Source organism: Elephas maximus, chromosome 3 (genome assembly GCF_024166365.1).
Source record: "Elephas maximus indicus isolate mEleMax1 chromosome 3, mEleMax1 primary haplotype, whole genome shotgun sequence".
Lineage (NCBI taxonomy): Eukaryota > Metazoa > Chordata > Mammalia > Proboscidea > Elephantidae > Elephas > Elephas maximus.
The window spans coordinates 159,965,969-159,980,557 of NC_064821.1; the positions used below are offsets into that span (position 1 = coordinate 159,965,969).

General features: G+C 47.3%; 1 protein-coding gene across 3 annotated transcripts in view; it reads left to right on the top strand.

Moving 5' to 3' along the window:
• ZNF697 (zinc finger protein 697) overlaps positions 1–10,992 on the top strand; it is a 35,849-nt gene extending 24,857 nt beyond the window's left edge. For 2 of the 3 annotated variants that reach the window (XM_049879955.1, XM_049879953.1), the window contains exons 2-3: positions 3,305–3,555; positions 5,249–10,992. In XM_049879955.1, the coding sequence (XP_049735912.1) occupies positions 3,324–3,555; positions 5,249–6,660 (1,644 nt within the window). In that variant the 5' untranslated portion in view covers positions 3,305–3,323 and the 3' untranslated portion in view covers positions 6,661–10,992. The remainder of the gene's footprint in view (positions 1–3,304; positions 3,556–5,248) is intronic. The other variant, XM_049879954.1, reaches the window with a different exon arrangement.
• Positions 10,993–14,589: the final 3,597 nt, after the last annotated feature.

The window sequence follows — 14,589 nt, forward strand, 5'->3', positions numbered from 1 at the left end:
TGTTATGACCTCTTCTATGCCTGTTTTTTGTCAGTGAAGTTGGAAGTACCCTACCTCATTGGGTTGTTAAAATTAAATGAGTTAATAGATGTGAAGCCCCCAGAAGTATCCAAGAGATGTCTGATTGACTTTTTAAAAAATAACCTGGTTTTCCTCACTACATCTCTCTATGTATAAATAGATAAGCTAATGTATGTTTAAAATACTGTTTTTTAACCAGCTATTTTGCATCTAATAATACATTGTGACCTTTTTTCCTTACCTCTAACAGTCTTCTCTGTTACTTGATAGCTGCCTAGTGCCCCGTGATATAACGGAGTGGATGTTCTATACCAGTCCATCTGGTTGGACATGCAGATTTCCAGTTTTGCACTAACATAATGGATTTTTTAAAATAAATTCGGGATGTTGTACCATGAACATTCTCTCTCTAGTTGATAGGAGCTTCCCATTCTTCCTATGACATACCTCTCCTGATGTGAAAGATCTGGATATACGCTGCCTTCAGAGCTCAAAAAACAAAACCCTAACCCATTGCTGTGAAATCAATTCTGACTCATGGCGACCCCATGTGTTAGGGAGTAGAACTGCTGAGAACTGCCTTAATTCTGAGCGTGCAGCACTGTGAACTTTCCATGGCAGCCCTAAGTGGGTAACTTTCAGCTGTCCCTTTTTCTCCCTTTAATCTAGGAAACCCACATTTCCTTATCTTTTATCTCTGGCATGAACTCGCTCTTTTCCCAAGAAATCACAAATCAGAAAACCCATTTTAGTTTTATGAGTTTCTGGTGACATGCTTATCTGATTCCTTTATTGACATAAAATTCTTCTCACTGGTCTTAGGTTGACAGAAGCCATCGATTAGTCCCTCCTCCCTGCTTTCAGCCAGTAGCAAACCTATAGGTCATTTGTTTGAAAACCCTCCTCTTGCCTCTCTACTCCCTACCCCCTGGGTTTATTATATATTCACATTCAAGGGATATACTGAGGCTGAGCTCCAGGAGACAACGGAATGATGGGGCCCACAGACATGTGTAAGATAGACCTCTTTAAAGGGTTATGGCTGTAATGGGATTTTTTTCTCCTACAGTCTTAACAGAAGAAATCCCAAGGTTCTGAAACCTGGAGTTATAAACAGTGTACATTCTGTAGGAGCTCAGCTGCATTCCTGGGCACTGTTGAAATCCTCAGATCCTGCCATTTTTCTATTAAAGGGAAGGGCTTGATTTTTTTTTTTTAGTCTAGGTAGTATCTCATTATCCCCAAAGGATGTGCTATGCTATTTAGGGCCACAGGTCTGCCAAAATTATGGCAGTCTGGTGCTGAAATGCTTTGGAGACTTAAAAGAAATATAACGTGTATTCTGCATTTGTAAAACTCAAAGCATCTCTAAGGTAATTTTCCAAAGTACTTCTTAATTAGTTTTCCTTCTGACACCCTCCTGTGAGATAGGTTAAGTAGCATGGATAGCCCTCCTTCCACTGAGGAAGGCCCTGAGACAATAAGCAGTTAACTGACTTGCCTTGGGCTGTAGAGTGAGGCCTGCCAGCCAAACAGCTGCTGCCTTAACTACTTTCTACTCTGAAGACATCTCTAACGAAGGCAGGAGGAGCTCCCTACAGAGGCAGGGGCATCCATTTGGGACAGCCACTCAGCCCTGTTCTTGCAGGTCCTGTTGGGGGCTACCGATGCAGAGAAAGAGCGGGTCTCTTCAAAGTCATAGTCCAAAATCTTTGACCTGGAAACTGCTTTTCTAAACTGTAGGAGTGAGTGATGGAGGGCAAAAAGAAATTATTTTTGGCTCAATTGCTCAGCCTTGGCAGAGGGCCCGTTAACTCTGAAATATAAACCTGACAGCTACAAAAGGTTTAGGAATCTGACGTCATTTCCCCCCCACAATTCACATGCTGGCCTCTTCTGCAGAGGGGTTACTGATTATGCCTGGTGCATGCAGTGCCATCCTGTTAAGGGTTCTCTACGATCAAGGTGCAGTAAAGTAAGTAGTAAGGACTACATAAACAAAACAAACTCCTTGCCACCAAGTCGACTGACTCACAGTGACTCCGTAGGACAGAGTAGAACTGCCCCAGAGTTTCCAAGGAGCACCTGGTGGATTCAAACTGCTGACCTTGTGGTTAGCAGCTATAGCTGTTAACCACTATGTCACTAGGATTTCCTATAGACAGCTCCTAATATTGAGGGTCCATGGATCTCGTCCTCCCCCCCTTAATATACTACTAAAGCTTGGCTTATTGCTCTCTGCAAAGCAGCAAATCCTTACCACAAAGCCAGGTTGATGCTGCCATTGGTGACATGGTCTTAGATAAGAAGCTAGGTATTGATGCCTCTATTGTTCTTGTGTGTGTCTTGAACATACTTCCTCATGCTTCTTAAAGGCCCACTCAATAATTAGCTAAATTTCTCACAAGATTCCTGTGAGAAGGGCTAGCTGTAATAAGAGAAAGGAGAGCACTGGGTTCTGTGGCAGCATTAATTGGTTTTATCCCCATCTCTATTTCTGACAAGGAGCCCTGGTGGCACAGTGGTTAAGCACTTAGCTACTAACTGAAAGGTCGGCTGTTCAAACCTACCAGCCACTCCTTGGGCGAAAGATGTGGCAGTCTGCTTCCGTAAAGATTACTGCCTTGGAAACTCTAATGGGGGCAGTTCTACTCTGTCTTATAGGGTTGCTGAGTTGAAATTGACTCGACAGCAATGGGTTTTCTACTGCTTACAAGGAGTCCTGGTGATGAAATGCTTAACACTCAGCTGCTAACCAAAAGGTTGGTGGTTCTAACTCACCCAGTGGCTCTGCAGGAGAAAGACCTGGCAATCTGCTCCTGTAAAGATTTTAGCCTAGAAAACCCTATGAGGCTGTCATATAGAGTCACTCTGAGTTTAAACTGATTTGGTGGCACCCAATAACAACAATTACTGCTGCAGACAAGTTATGTATCCTTAGGCTGGTGGTGGTTCTTTCTGAGCTTCAAGTTTTCTCATCTGTGAAACAGGAATACTTACCCTACCGTTAAACTATAAAAACATGCAAACAGACATTCACTTTATGGAAACAGATCAAGTTATAGCCCAATGAGGGTTGGCATATGGCCTCAGAATGTTCCTCTGCCACCTAGCCAGCCTCCTTTGTACTTGGTTCTGTTTAACTTGAAATGTGGGGTGGAGCTGAGATCTGCCATCTGGGGCTTGGAACTCTACATTTTATTGGACTATTCCAGTAATTTTCATGGCATTCAAGGCCAGACCGACATGACCTTTCTGTCTCTGTGTGTTTTGTCTGGAGCAGGGATCCCTGGTCTTCCCGGATGGAACAAGAAGATAAACAGGGTGTGTGTGAAACCCAGGACTTGGAGGATAAAGAGATGGGCTTGGATTTTGAGAACTCAGAGGACAGGGAAGGCAACCCAGAAGAAAGAGGAACACAGGACACAGACGAGGGAGAGGACCACCTAGAGAAAGAGATGGGCTCGAGCCCAGAGGATGAAGATCTACGAGGGGTCTCAGAGGAGAGGGAAATGGTGGCCAACATCTGCACAGGTGAGGAGAAGGCTGGCATTTCCACGGAAGCTGCCCCACTCACATTTACTTCTGATTCTGGCTAGTATAACCTGGGCTGCGTTCTTTGTTTGGGGAGGAGTTCACTAAAGGATTCTTTACTGCCTTAGCCCTTCTATTGTTAGGTCTGAGGAAGACCCATTTCTTCAACCCAGTCTGAGGTGGGCTCTGCTGGTAAGCCTGGGTGAAGAGGGTAATTCACGAGTGTACCACTTTACAGTATACAGAATACTGTCATATAATTAACATTTGTAATGCCATGAGTTGGAATCCACTAGACAGCCGCAGGTCATAGGGTGCTGATAGAGTTAAATGAGTTGCTGTATATAAAGGTTTACTTAGCATAGTGGTAGGCAGCTAGAAAGTGTCCAGGTGTTTACAGGTACAATCATCATTCCCATTTACAGAGAAGTAAACTCTGACCTGCCCAGGTTCATGTGGCCAACATCCAGAGCGCCAAAAACCAAAATGGTTGCTGTTGATTTGATTCCAACTCATAGCGACTCTACAGAACAGAACAGAATTGCCCTATATGGTTTCCAAGGAGCAGCTGATGGGTTCCAGCTACTGACCTTTTTGTTAGTAGAAGAGCTCTTAACTGCTGTGTCACCAGGGCTCCAAAGTACCGAGGACCCTGCTAAATCTCTTGCTATTTCTAACCTGGAGTTAATGCTGGGTCTCCATCCCCCTCCTTGGTTCTGCCTTTGGGCATTCATTGGCACAAATGAGCTGTAATGCCTTAAGGCCAGGACTGTGAGGTTAAGTTCCTTCTCCCATGACACAGTCCCAGACACCCTGCGTGGGGGGTGGGGGGGATGCACACAAAAGCATGTGGTCTTTCACATCTCAGTAGCTTTCTGGAGTGCCCTCTGGGGAGCAGCCACAAGAGACCGATAGGTGTGTGTTCTGGAGTCCCCTCTAACCTGCACTCCCCAGCTATAGGCCCTTTTCCCCTACCATCACCTGCACTTAAGTTGGGGTGAGTTCCATTGTTTTTTCCACCTTAAGCTATTACAGATCAAGCTATTTTAAAAAGCAGTCTAAACCAAAAAAACCAAACCCACTGCCATGGAGTCGATTCCAACTCATGGCAACCCCATAGGGTTTTCCAAGGCTGTGAATCTCTGTGGAAGCAGAGTGCACGCCTTTCTCCCAGGAGCTGCTGGCGGTTTCCAACCACAGACCTTTCAGTCAGAAGTTGATCGCTTTAGCTACTGCACCACCAGGGCTCCCTAAAATCAGTCCAGATCCTGGTTGTTTTGTAGGTGGGTGGAGTGGGCTTGTTTTTTGAGGCCAGAGTCTTAAAATGCATTGGTAGCTCTGGGGATGAGCCAGTCTCTTCTCCAGATCCCACTCCCACCTTGCCCAGACTTGACTTTCAAGCACAGGCTGTCAGTCAAGACTTTAGATGGCTCCGCTGAGAGGGCCCTGGGACGCAGTGGGTGGGGTCAGGCTATGAGGCAGAACTGGTGGGCGAGGAGGCTGGTGAGTGAGCCTCACCGAGATTTCTGAGCGCGCTTTCATTTCGGCCATTCCCAGGAGAGGCTGGAATTGGCATGAACCTCCCGGTTGAGACTGTCTGGAGAAGGGGTTACTCCTTGACCTACACTCGTATCGAGATTGGCTTTTGGGGGTTTTCCTTTAGAGTGTCCAATTGAGTGACTTTTCGTTGCAGAGGAGCTGCTGAGTGAGGAAGAAGGGGCTGCTCTCCGGGAGGCAGAGGATGACCAACATGGTGTAGCTGAGTTGACGATGTTCCCCGGACTGTCTGAGTCCGACAGGCTATCCCGGAGCCCGCAGGACGAGGAGGAGGAGAGTGCTGGGGAGAACCGGCTGGAGGAGGACGGGGAGCAGCCGCCCGCTCCTGTGCTTCCCTGGAGACGGCACCTCTCCCTGGGAAGTCGGCACCGGGGCGACAAGCCTGCCCACCGCCGCTTCCGCCGGCTCCACCACCCCATGGCCATGGACCTCGGGGAGCTCGACAGCCTGGTGGCCAGCATCATGGACGCTCCCACCATCTGCCCCGACTGTGGGGAGAGCTTCAGCCCTGGCACCGCCTTCCTGCAGCACCAGCGCATCCACCGCCTGGCGGAGGCGGCCGCCGTGGCCGGCTTGGAGCCTTTCGACTTCGCGGGCGATTGCGGCGCCGTGGTGGGCATGATGGGAGTGGGCGTGGCAGGGGGCTTCGGGGCGGGGCCCGCGCTGGCCCGGCCCCCGCGCGAGAAGCCCTTCCGCTGCGGCGAGTGCGGCAAGGGCTTCAGCCGCAACACGTACCTCACCAATCACTTGCGCCTCCACACGGGCGAGCGGCCCAACCTGTGCGCCGACTGCGGCAAGAGCTTCAGCTGGCGCGCCGACTTGCTCAAGCACCGGCGCCTGCACACGGGCGAGAAGCCCTACCCGTGCCCCGAGTGCGGCGAGGCCTTCAGCCTCAGCTCGCACCTGCTGAGCCACCGGCGCGCGCACGCTGCAGCCAGCGGCGCGGGGGCGGCGGCGCTGCGACCCTTCGCCTGTGGGGAGTGCGGCAAGGGTTTCGTGCGCCGCTCTCACCTAGCTAACCACCAGCGCATCCACACCGGCGAGAAGCCGCACGGCTGCGGCGAGTGCGGCAAGCGCTTCAGCTGGCGCTCGGACCTGGTGAAGCACCAGCGCGTGCACACGGGCGAGAAGCCCTACATGTGCTCCGAGTGCGGCGAGACCTTCAGCGTGAGCTCGCACCTCTTCACGCACAAGCGCACGCACTCGGGCGAGCGACCCTACGTGTGCCGCGAATGCGGCAAGGGCTTCGGCCGCAACTCGCACCTGGTGAACCACCTGCGTGTGCACACGGGCGAGAAGCCCTTCCGCTGCGGCCAGTGCGAGAAGCGCTTCAGCGACTTCTCCACGCTCACGCAGCACCAGCGCACGCATACGGGCGAGAAGCCTTACACGTGCATCGAGTGTGGCAAGAGCTTCATCCAGAGCTCGCACCTGATCCGCCACCGCCGCATCCACACAGGCAACAAGCCGCACAAGTGCGCTGGCTGCGGCAAGGGCTTCCGCTACAAAACGCACCTAGCGCAGCACCAGAAGCTGCACCTGTGCTAGGGCCTGACCGGAGGGAGGCGGCCCTTTGGGGAGCACGTGGGAGAGTACAGGTCCTGGGGACGGACCGTGTAGGAAGAGGTGGGGAAGGGCCGGGAGGGATAATCTGGCAGTGATTGGGGAGCCTTTTGGTGTTCGGGGGTGCTGAAGGGGAGGGTTGCGTAAGAGTTTTTCTTTTGGGGTGCTGTATTTTGCCTGCTTCCTCCCCACTTAAGAAATATTTGGGAGATGTGCTGAAGATCAGTGATTTCCTCAAATAGACACTGTACAGAGGGGTGAAGAGCATGGAGGAGCAGGCACTTTGAGGAAGGGAAGTTGGGGGGCTGAGAACAGGAGGGCAGAGAGTACAGTGGGGTGGCCCGTGGGAATCAGGGGAGCGGTGTGGTTGGAATGAGGGTTATGGGGTAAAATCAAAGGTGGGTATCTCTTTTTTTTATAAATCTACTTTGGTACCACCAGGTGTCAAAGCCTGTGTTTGCCCTGCCCCCTCCCCCCGCATCTGCTGTAGTGTCAATTTTGTAGGAGAGAGTGTTTTCCATGCTCTTCCCTTCCTTTCTCTGAGCCACAATTAGCTGCTATTTTGAGGCGTCCAGCGGGAAACTTGAGGAGAAAGGCCACACATATCCTCATTTCAAGGGAGCAACCTCTGGGTTTAGAAAATCATTTATAACTGATTCACAGACCTGGGAAATCCTAAGTCTAGCTCCTGGCTCTTTGCTCCATCCTTTAAAATGCTCCAGCTTCATGCTGGGTCAAAGTGGTCTTTGGAGAGGGCCAGCCCCCTGCCCCTGGCATCAGCAGTGTGACAGGCCCAATATTTCCAGGTCTCACTTGTCATCTTAAATGCAGGGAAAAGGAACAATCACATTGGTGTGTGACTTGCCCCTTCCCAGGTCAGTTTCATTCTGCGTTTCATTCAGAGTTCTGCTTTTCTTGTGGAAGAAATTCAGGAAAGCCAGTGTTCACAGATCCAGGCATAAGGCTCTTTTGCCTCATTTGCCTTCATTTTACATCTGTGATGCCCCCTCCCCTGCTTTAGTAACGGGGTAGCTACCCAAACTTCCACCTCCATCTCTACTGTTGTGGGATCTGGTCTGAATAGGAATTTTCTTTTTCCTGGTTGTGGAGGCACAGTGGAAATCTCAAGGCTTTACACAGGGAGGGACGGCCAGGGAGAGGTGTTAATGAAAAATTGCCAAATAGCACATACAATGAATGTTTTCTGGTTGTCATATAAATGCCAAAATAGCACTTTTATATTTGTGAAGTGCTTTATGCTTTTTAATGATTGTTAGTTGTTGCTCACAGCTTTGTGAGGTAGATCAGTATTATGACCCCTGTCTCACTGCAGGCCTCGGTACAGGAGTGCTTCTAGTTGTCCTGAAGAGAGGCCCGACAGCAGAGTGAATTGGTGTGGTCCGACCTTTTGTGGTCTCCAGATCAGCTGCTAGAAGGACTTACCTGTCGTGATTTGCATAATGACATGAGGACACTGCAGATTCTTACGCTAATGGAATCACTTAAGGCTAGTCTAGAAGGGCCAAAGATGTCCTTGCTGACAAAGCTGGTCTTTGTCAGGTAATTAGGGTGTCCTAGCTATGTTCCATTTATAGTAGGGGGCTGTAGTTAGAGGCCCCTTGTATAGAGTTCAGTTCCCTATGCTGAAAATCCCTCCCCTAGGTTAGCCTTTAGAAGTTAGGGTCGTGGAAAGCGATACTGTTTTCTGCAGTAGCGGTTGTTACCCTGTATCTTTCCTGGAAGCATCTTCACAAACTGTTGAACACACTTGAAGATTAAAAAAAAAAAAAAAAGCTACAAGATTATTAACACTTGTGAGCTTTTAAGGTTTCAGCAAAGTTTCTGTGGTTGCTGATAATTTATACTTGATGGGTTGTATTCTAGCAAAGCAACTCTTCGGGGACTGTGGGAAAACATTTTTTTGCCATTATAAAAAGAGCTTAAAAAAAAGTCTGGAGAATTCTGGGCTTGTATAATGCCTGTTGATCTTGCCCTCTTATTCAGTTTATTGTTATTCAAAAATGCAAATAGCTTTTCAAAGTATAGACACTAATTCTTTTTTATTTTAGTCAGGAGTAATACAAGCAAAGCAAGTGTTCAGTGTTTATTCTGGCTCTTGTAATCTGGATACTAAGTGTATTAGAGTCACCTGAAAATAATATAGCCAATTTGTAGGTATTATTATTTTCCATGCACATCTACCTCTTCCAGCTGTTTTAAGTTCTCTTGAGTCTGTGCCTATGAAATCTCATCCAACTTTTGATTGTCCGCTTTATGGTATATTTGGCCTTTTGCTGCCAGTCTTTATACTATTGTACAGTCTCGTCTGCATCAAATATGTTACATATGAGCAGCTTTAGAGAATGGATTCCATGTGGAGAGAAGATAATGTAAAATAGCTAAGTGGCAGTGGAAACCTTTGAATTTCATTTACCTCTCTTGTTTTTCTCTTACCAAAAGAGTCAACTACTACAATTTCCCTTCTATGAGCCAATCCCTTATAAGAAGATAATAGTTCAGCCGCCAACACACGGCTCTCATGGTGCATTTACCGTGTGATTCCATTTTCTCGGCAATTCTTCAGGGCACATATCTGCATTAAGTGAGGGTTAAATGCATTCAGGAGGCAGCTTCTTGAGTCTAGCTTTAGAAGGAATAGTATTTCCTCAGCAAGCCCTGTTCACTGTGGTTCACCCTTGAAGACGTTCCTCTAAGAGTCCTTCCACCATCTCATTAATGATGTGAAAGCAAATGTATTTGTTTCCTGGGGAATTTGGTCAAAGGCAGGCTTCCTCTGCTGCCCTTTACTGAGCAAAACCTGGAGCAGTTTATATAGGCTAAATGGTTTGGTTAAATCTTGAACTTTGAGTTGGAAGGAGAAGAGAAGAAGCTAACCCCTTGAGCCATGTGGTCTCTTCAAGATCAAGAGGCTCTATGTACTATGTGAAGAAGTACAAATTAAGAACCTGTGTTCAAAGACAATCTTAATTGTGTCTCTCAAGTTTGTGCACACTTTGCTTTACTGTAATGTTATTTTACAGCTGTTTGTTAAAATAGTGAATAATTTAATGATCCTAAGTAACAAGTTTTGTGTGTGTGCTTGTATATGTGAAAATTGCCATATTTTCAGGTTGTTTTATTTAATGGTGATGGTTCCTTGGACAGCTATCTGGTGTTCAGCAGCCAATAGGAAATATTTGTCATTAAATCCATACCAGTCTTTTACCATGTCATTCTTTTTTCTGTATCTCTCATCAGTTAGATGTCACTCAGTTCCATCTGGTAGAACAGGGGTTGGGAAACTACCCATTCCAGCCTGCCTCTTTTTGTGAATAAAATTTTATTGAAACACGGCCACATTCATACAGCCACATTTACACATAGCTGCTCGGCTACTAACTGAAAGGTCGGCAGTTCAAACTCACTCAGAGGCACTTCAGAAGAAAGGCCGGGTGATGGAATTCCAACAGATCAGCTATTGAAAACCTGATGGGGTGCATTTCTACCCTGACACACGTAGGGTCGCCATGAGTCGGAATCAGCTTGGTGGCAACTGGTTTTATGGCTGCTTTCAAACTACGATGACAGAGTTGAGTAGTTGTGACAGACTGATGGCCCACAAATCTTAAAAAATACTTATTGTCCGGACCTTTACAGAAGAAAGTTGTTGACTCTTGTGCTGGAATGTTCAGGTGGATCCTCGATCAGCCTGGAATTGTCTAAATGGTCTACATAGTCTAACCAGGAATTCAGTGCAACATTTCTGCATATATGTGGTTCAGGGATGCCGGGAATGTGTTAACGTTATACCACTGATACCGACTTCTGAAGATCTGGGTTTTCAATTCTTGTAAGAATCTATGGGGCATAAATGGGGGAGATAGTTTGAAAAATGGAGACAGTCTTGGGTCTGGTCTCTATAAAAAAACACAACTGTGCTCCAGAATCACAAAATAAAGTATTTTCCTTCTCCAAATTCTCAGAAATGTAGCTGAATAACTGCTGATAGTACTGAAAGGAGTCTGTTCCAGCTAGACTGGCCTTTTACTCCAAATGTTTTTTTGGCTCATCTCTGCCCAACTTCATGGAAATACTGAGAGAATGAGCATTTCCTAAGGAAGGGATTCACAAGAAATAGAAAAGTGGAAAAGAAACAGGTACCTCATTTCCTTTTAATAATCACAACTACGTGCTTATCTGAACATCCACGAGCCCCTTCTTGAGATCCTAGTACTGGTAGCTCTGGTGTCCCAATGGTTAAGCCACCCAATGTCTCTGTGAGGAAAAATACCTAATGATCTGCTTCTGTAAAGCCAAGAAAACCCTTTGGGGTTCTGCTATGTCATATGGGGTCGCTATGAGTTGGAATCAACTCAAGGGCGACCAACAACAACTGTACAGAATGGAGGCAGTAAGAGTGCTTGTGGGCATAGCTTTCTTCCCCAAACCTAACTATTCTGGTTTGAACCATTTACCAGACTAGCTCCTGGTCCCATTCTCTTTTTTTCTGGGAAAACTATAAGTATAAACAAAGCAGTTGCTGACAAGTTGATTCTAACTCATACTGACCCTATAGGACAGAGTAGAGCTGCCCCGTAGGGTTTCCAAGTAGCGACTGGTGGATTAGAACTGTTGACCTCTTGGTTAGCAGCCAAGCTCTTAACTACTGCACCACCAAACAACAACAACAAAAAAAAACCCGTTGCCATTGAGTCAGTTCTGACTCATAGTGACCCATAGGTTTTAACCACTGTGCCACCAGGGCTCCATATTTGAGTATAGTTAAAGTAAGAACTATTAAATATAGTTCAAATTATAGTATACTTATATACTATAGTATTAAACACAAAAAATAAACCATTGCCATTGAGTTCATTCCAACTCATAGTGACCCTATACCAAAAAACCTGTTGCCATCAAGCCAATTTCTACTCAGAGCGACCCTATAGGTCCAAATAAAACTATGCCATAGGGTTTTCAAGGAGCAGCTGGTTGATTCAAACTGGTGACCTTTTGGTTAGCAGCCTGAGCTCTTAACCACTGCGCCACCAGGGCTCCATAGTGACCCTGTAAGACAGAGTAGAACTGCCCCGTAGGGTTTCCAAGGCTGTAAATCTTTACAGAAGCAGACTGCTACATCTTTCTCCCGTGAAGCGTCTGGTGGGTTCAAACCACCAACCTTTCAGTTAGCAGCCGAGCCCTTAACCACTAAACCCAGGACACCTTTAAATTATAGTATAGTGTATTTAAAAGTATGGTGCAGTGGATAAAGCACTCGGCTGCTAACCAAAAGGTTGGTGGTACTGAATCCGCCAGCTGATCCGCGAGAGAAAGATGTGGCAGACTCCTATAAAGATTTAAAGCCTTGGAAACCCTATGGGGCAGTTACACTCTGTCCTATAGGGTGGCTATGAGTCGGAATCCACTGGACGGCAATGGGTTTCAGTGGGTGCTTACTTTATATTAAAGTAAGTGAAGTAAGTATACAGTAAGTACTTACCATATTAAAGTAAGTACTGTTTGCTCTATGGTGATAAAGTGGTAAACCTGGTCTCCTGGGCTCCACCTTGAAGGGATGCCCAACCTAAGCTAGAGCAAGCCTCTACAGAGAATCTGTATCTGGTCAACTTGAAATTCTCCAGGTTTGATTAGGCCAGAAGTTTTCTTAATCTTAACTGCACATTAGAATCGCTGGGAAAGTTTTTATTAAAAACTTTCAGAGATTGATTGATTGGTCTGGGGTGAAGCCCAAGTACCTGTAATTTTATAAAAGCTCCCTGGGGGAATTTAATGGTCAGCCAGGCTTGAGAATTCTGTAGGACCTGTTAGACACCTCCTTTCTTGGGGAGTCCCTGGGTGATACAGGCAGTTAATACACTTGGCTGCTAACTGAAAGAGGGCTCGAGGTCACCCAGACGTGCCACTGAAGAAAGAACTGGCAATCTACTGTCTGAAAATCAGCCACTGAAAACTGTATGGAGCACAGTTCTACCCTGACATATCGGGCCACCATGAGTCAGAGTTGAAGTGATGGCAACTGGTTTGGGTTTTTTTTGTTTTTTCTTTCTTGGGGATGATCGTAAGTAAAACTCATGACCCTCAAATCCTGTCCTCCACTAAGGGCTTTAGAGGCAAAGAGCACTGTAGGCTGCAGGAGGCTTTGTTGCCTGTCTGCTCTTGCTAGGTCTACCTTTCACACATACCCTCCCCGCTTCCTGGCTGCCGAATAGTTAAGATAATAAAGGCCAGGAAAAGAGCTTGTCCTTGCTGTTCTTCAGATAAAGCAGGAAGGGGCATTGCAGGCTGTCGCAGGCCTTTTGTCTCTTGTATTCATGGGCTACCTTCCCCCCCTTATTTCTGAGTATTCCGCCACCCCCACCTCCCCCCCCCCCCCCGCTCCCCCAGCTCCTTTAACAAAGCAGGATTCCAGGCCCTGCTCTGTGTCTCTGCCCTGGGTGATCATGTTGTTTCTGTACATTCCTGCCCAGGGAGGAGAAGGGGCGGGGGGCGGTGTGCACCTAGCATGAACAGCCCAGGAAGGGAGGGGTGCACATAGCATGAACAGCCCAGGGCTTGTCTCCTCACTGTCGGAGCCTCAAGTGCTCTGCAGATTACAGGTCCCTGCTTCAAGGCTGTGTTCTCTAGGTCACCTCTGCTAACTCAAAGCAAATTCCAATGGTTTTCAATTTCCAGCTGCCCCGATGGGATCCAGGGACTGTTCACCACCCTCTGCATCCATCAATGACCTGCCTCATCAGGAAATGCTCCACTGGAGATGGTTTTTCCTTGAGCCCACCTCGAAGTGGAAACCAGTAAGGGGTGGGGTGGGGTGGGACAACGTGCTCCATAGACCATGTTGCCCTGTGTTAGAAAGGTTGGGGAGAGGTATCAGCCTATGTGCAGTGTTCAGGCTGGTATTCCCACACATGTATTTGGAGGATTGTCATCCTATGTGGAAGGACTGACAGGCCTCACCGGTTACCGAAGACCAGAGATCTTTGAAAGCAATTTGATGCAGTCTTTTGTTCCATAGAAGATAATCTACACTTTCCCTGACCCTAGGACTAGAGTGGCTCTTCTGCACAGGTGTTCCCATAATACTTTCTACATGTTACTTGGATATGATCAGCTTCCCCTTCTCCCCAAGGCTGTGGCTCATTAAGAGCAGAGACCCCGAGTTCACTCCGTAAATGTATACTGAGTGCCCATGTGCGAGGAGGCTTAGTGCTTGATACTGGGGATGCGTCTATGAGAGAGTTGGAGAAGCTGGCACATTCTAACACTATAGAGGTGTGAAGGTGAAGGCCGATACTGTTCTCTGCCTAGCCTCAAACCCGGCTTCCTGGTGGTGAGTTATTGTGCAAACTCTAAATATAACTTTTGAGATTTGGTCTGACCCCTGGAAAAGCCCTGCTTTATTAAAAAGGAGGAACTTAATACCAAGGCTTCAAGGGTTATGCATGGGCACGATGGTACCTTCGGCAAAACCTCGGGGTTAAGAAGCACGAGTCCAGATTCTCTGCTGCAGACTAGTGTGACTTTAAGTCAGGGTCACCTCTACCGCAGATGGGGTAATGTCCTCTTTATCTGGCTTTCATGGGCAAGTGAAAAGGGCCCTCTGCAACCTTGGAGAGAGGCTAGGGGAGCAATGGGCTGGGAAAGGATCTGGATCATGTTGCTAGGGTGCTAAACAGGTTTCAGCTGAGCTGAAATCACTAGGAAGAAAGGCCTGGTGATCTATTTTCGAAATATCAGTCAATGAAAACCCAATCTGATCACAGAGGTGGTGCAAGACCAGGAAGCATTTTGTCCTGTTGTGCCTGGGGTCACAATGAATTGGGGGCCAACTTGATGGCAACTACCAACAGCTCTACTGTTTTCTGCATTGAAATGATACTGTGAGAGTCATAGATG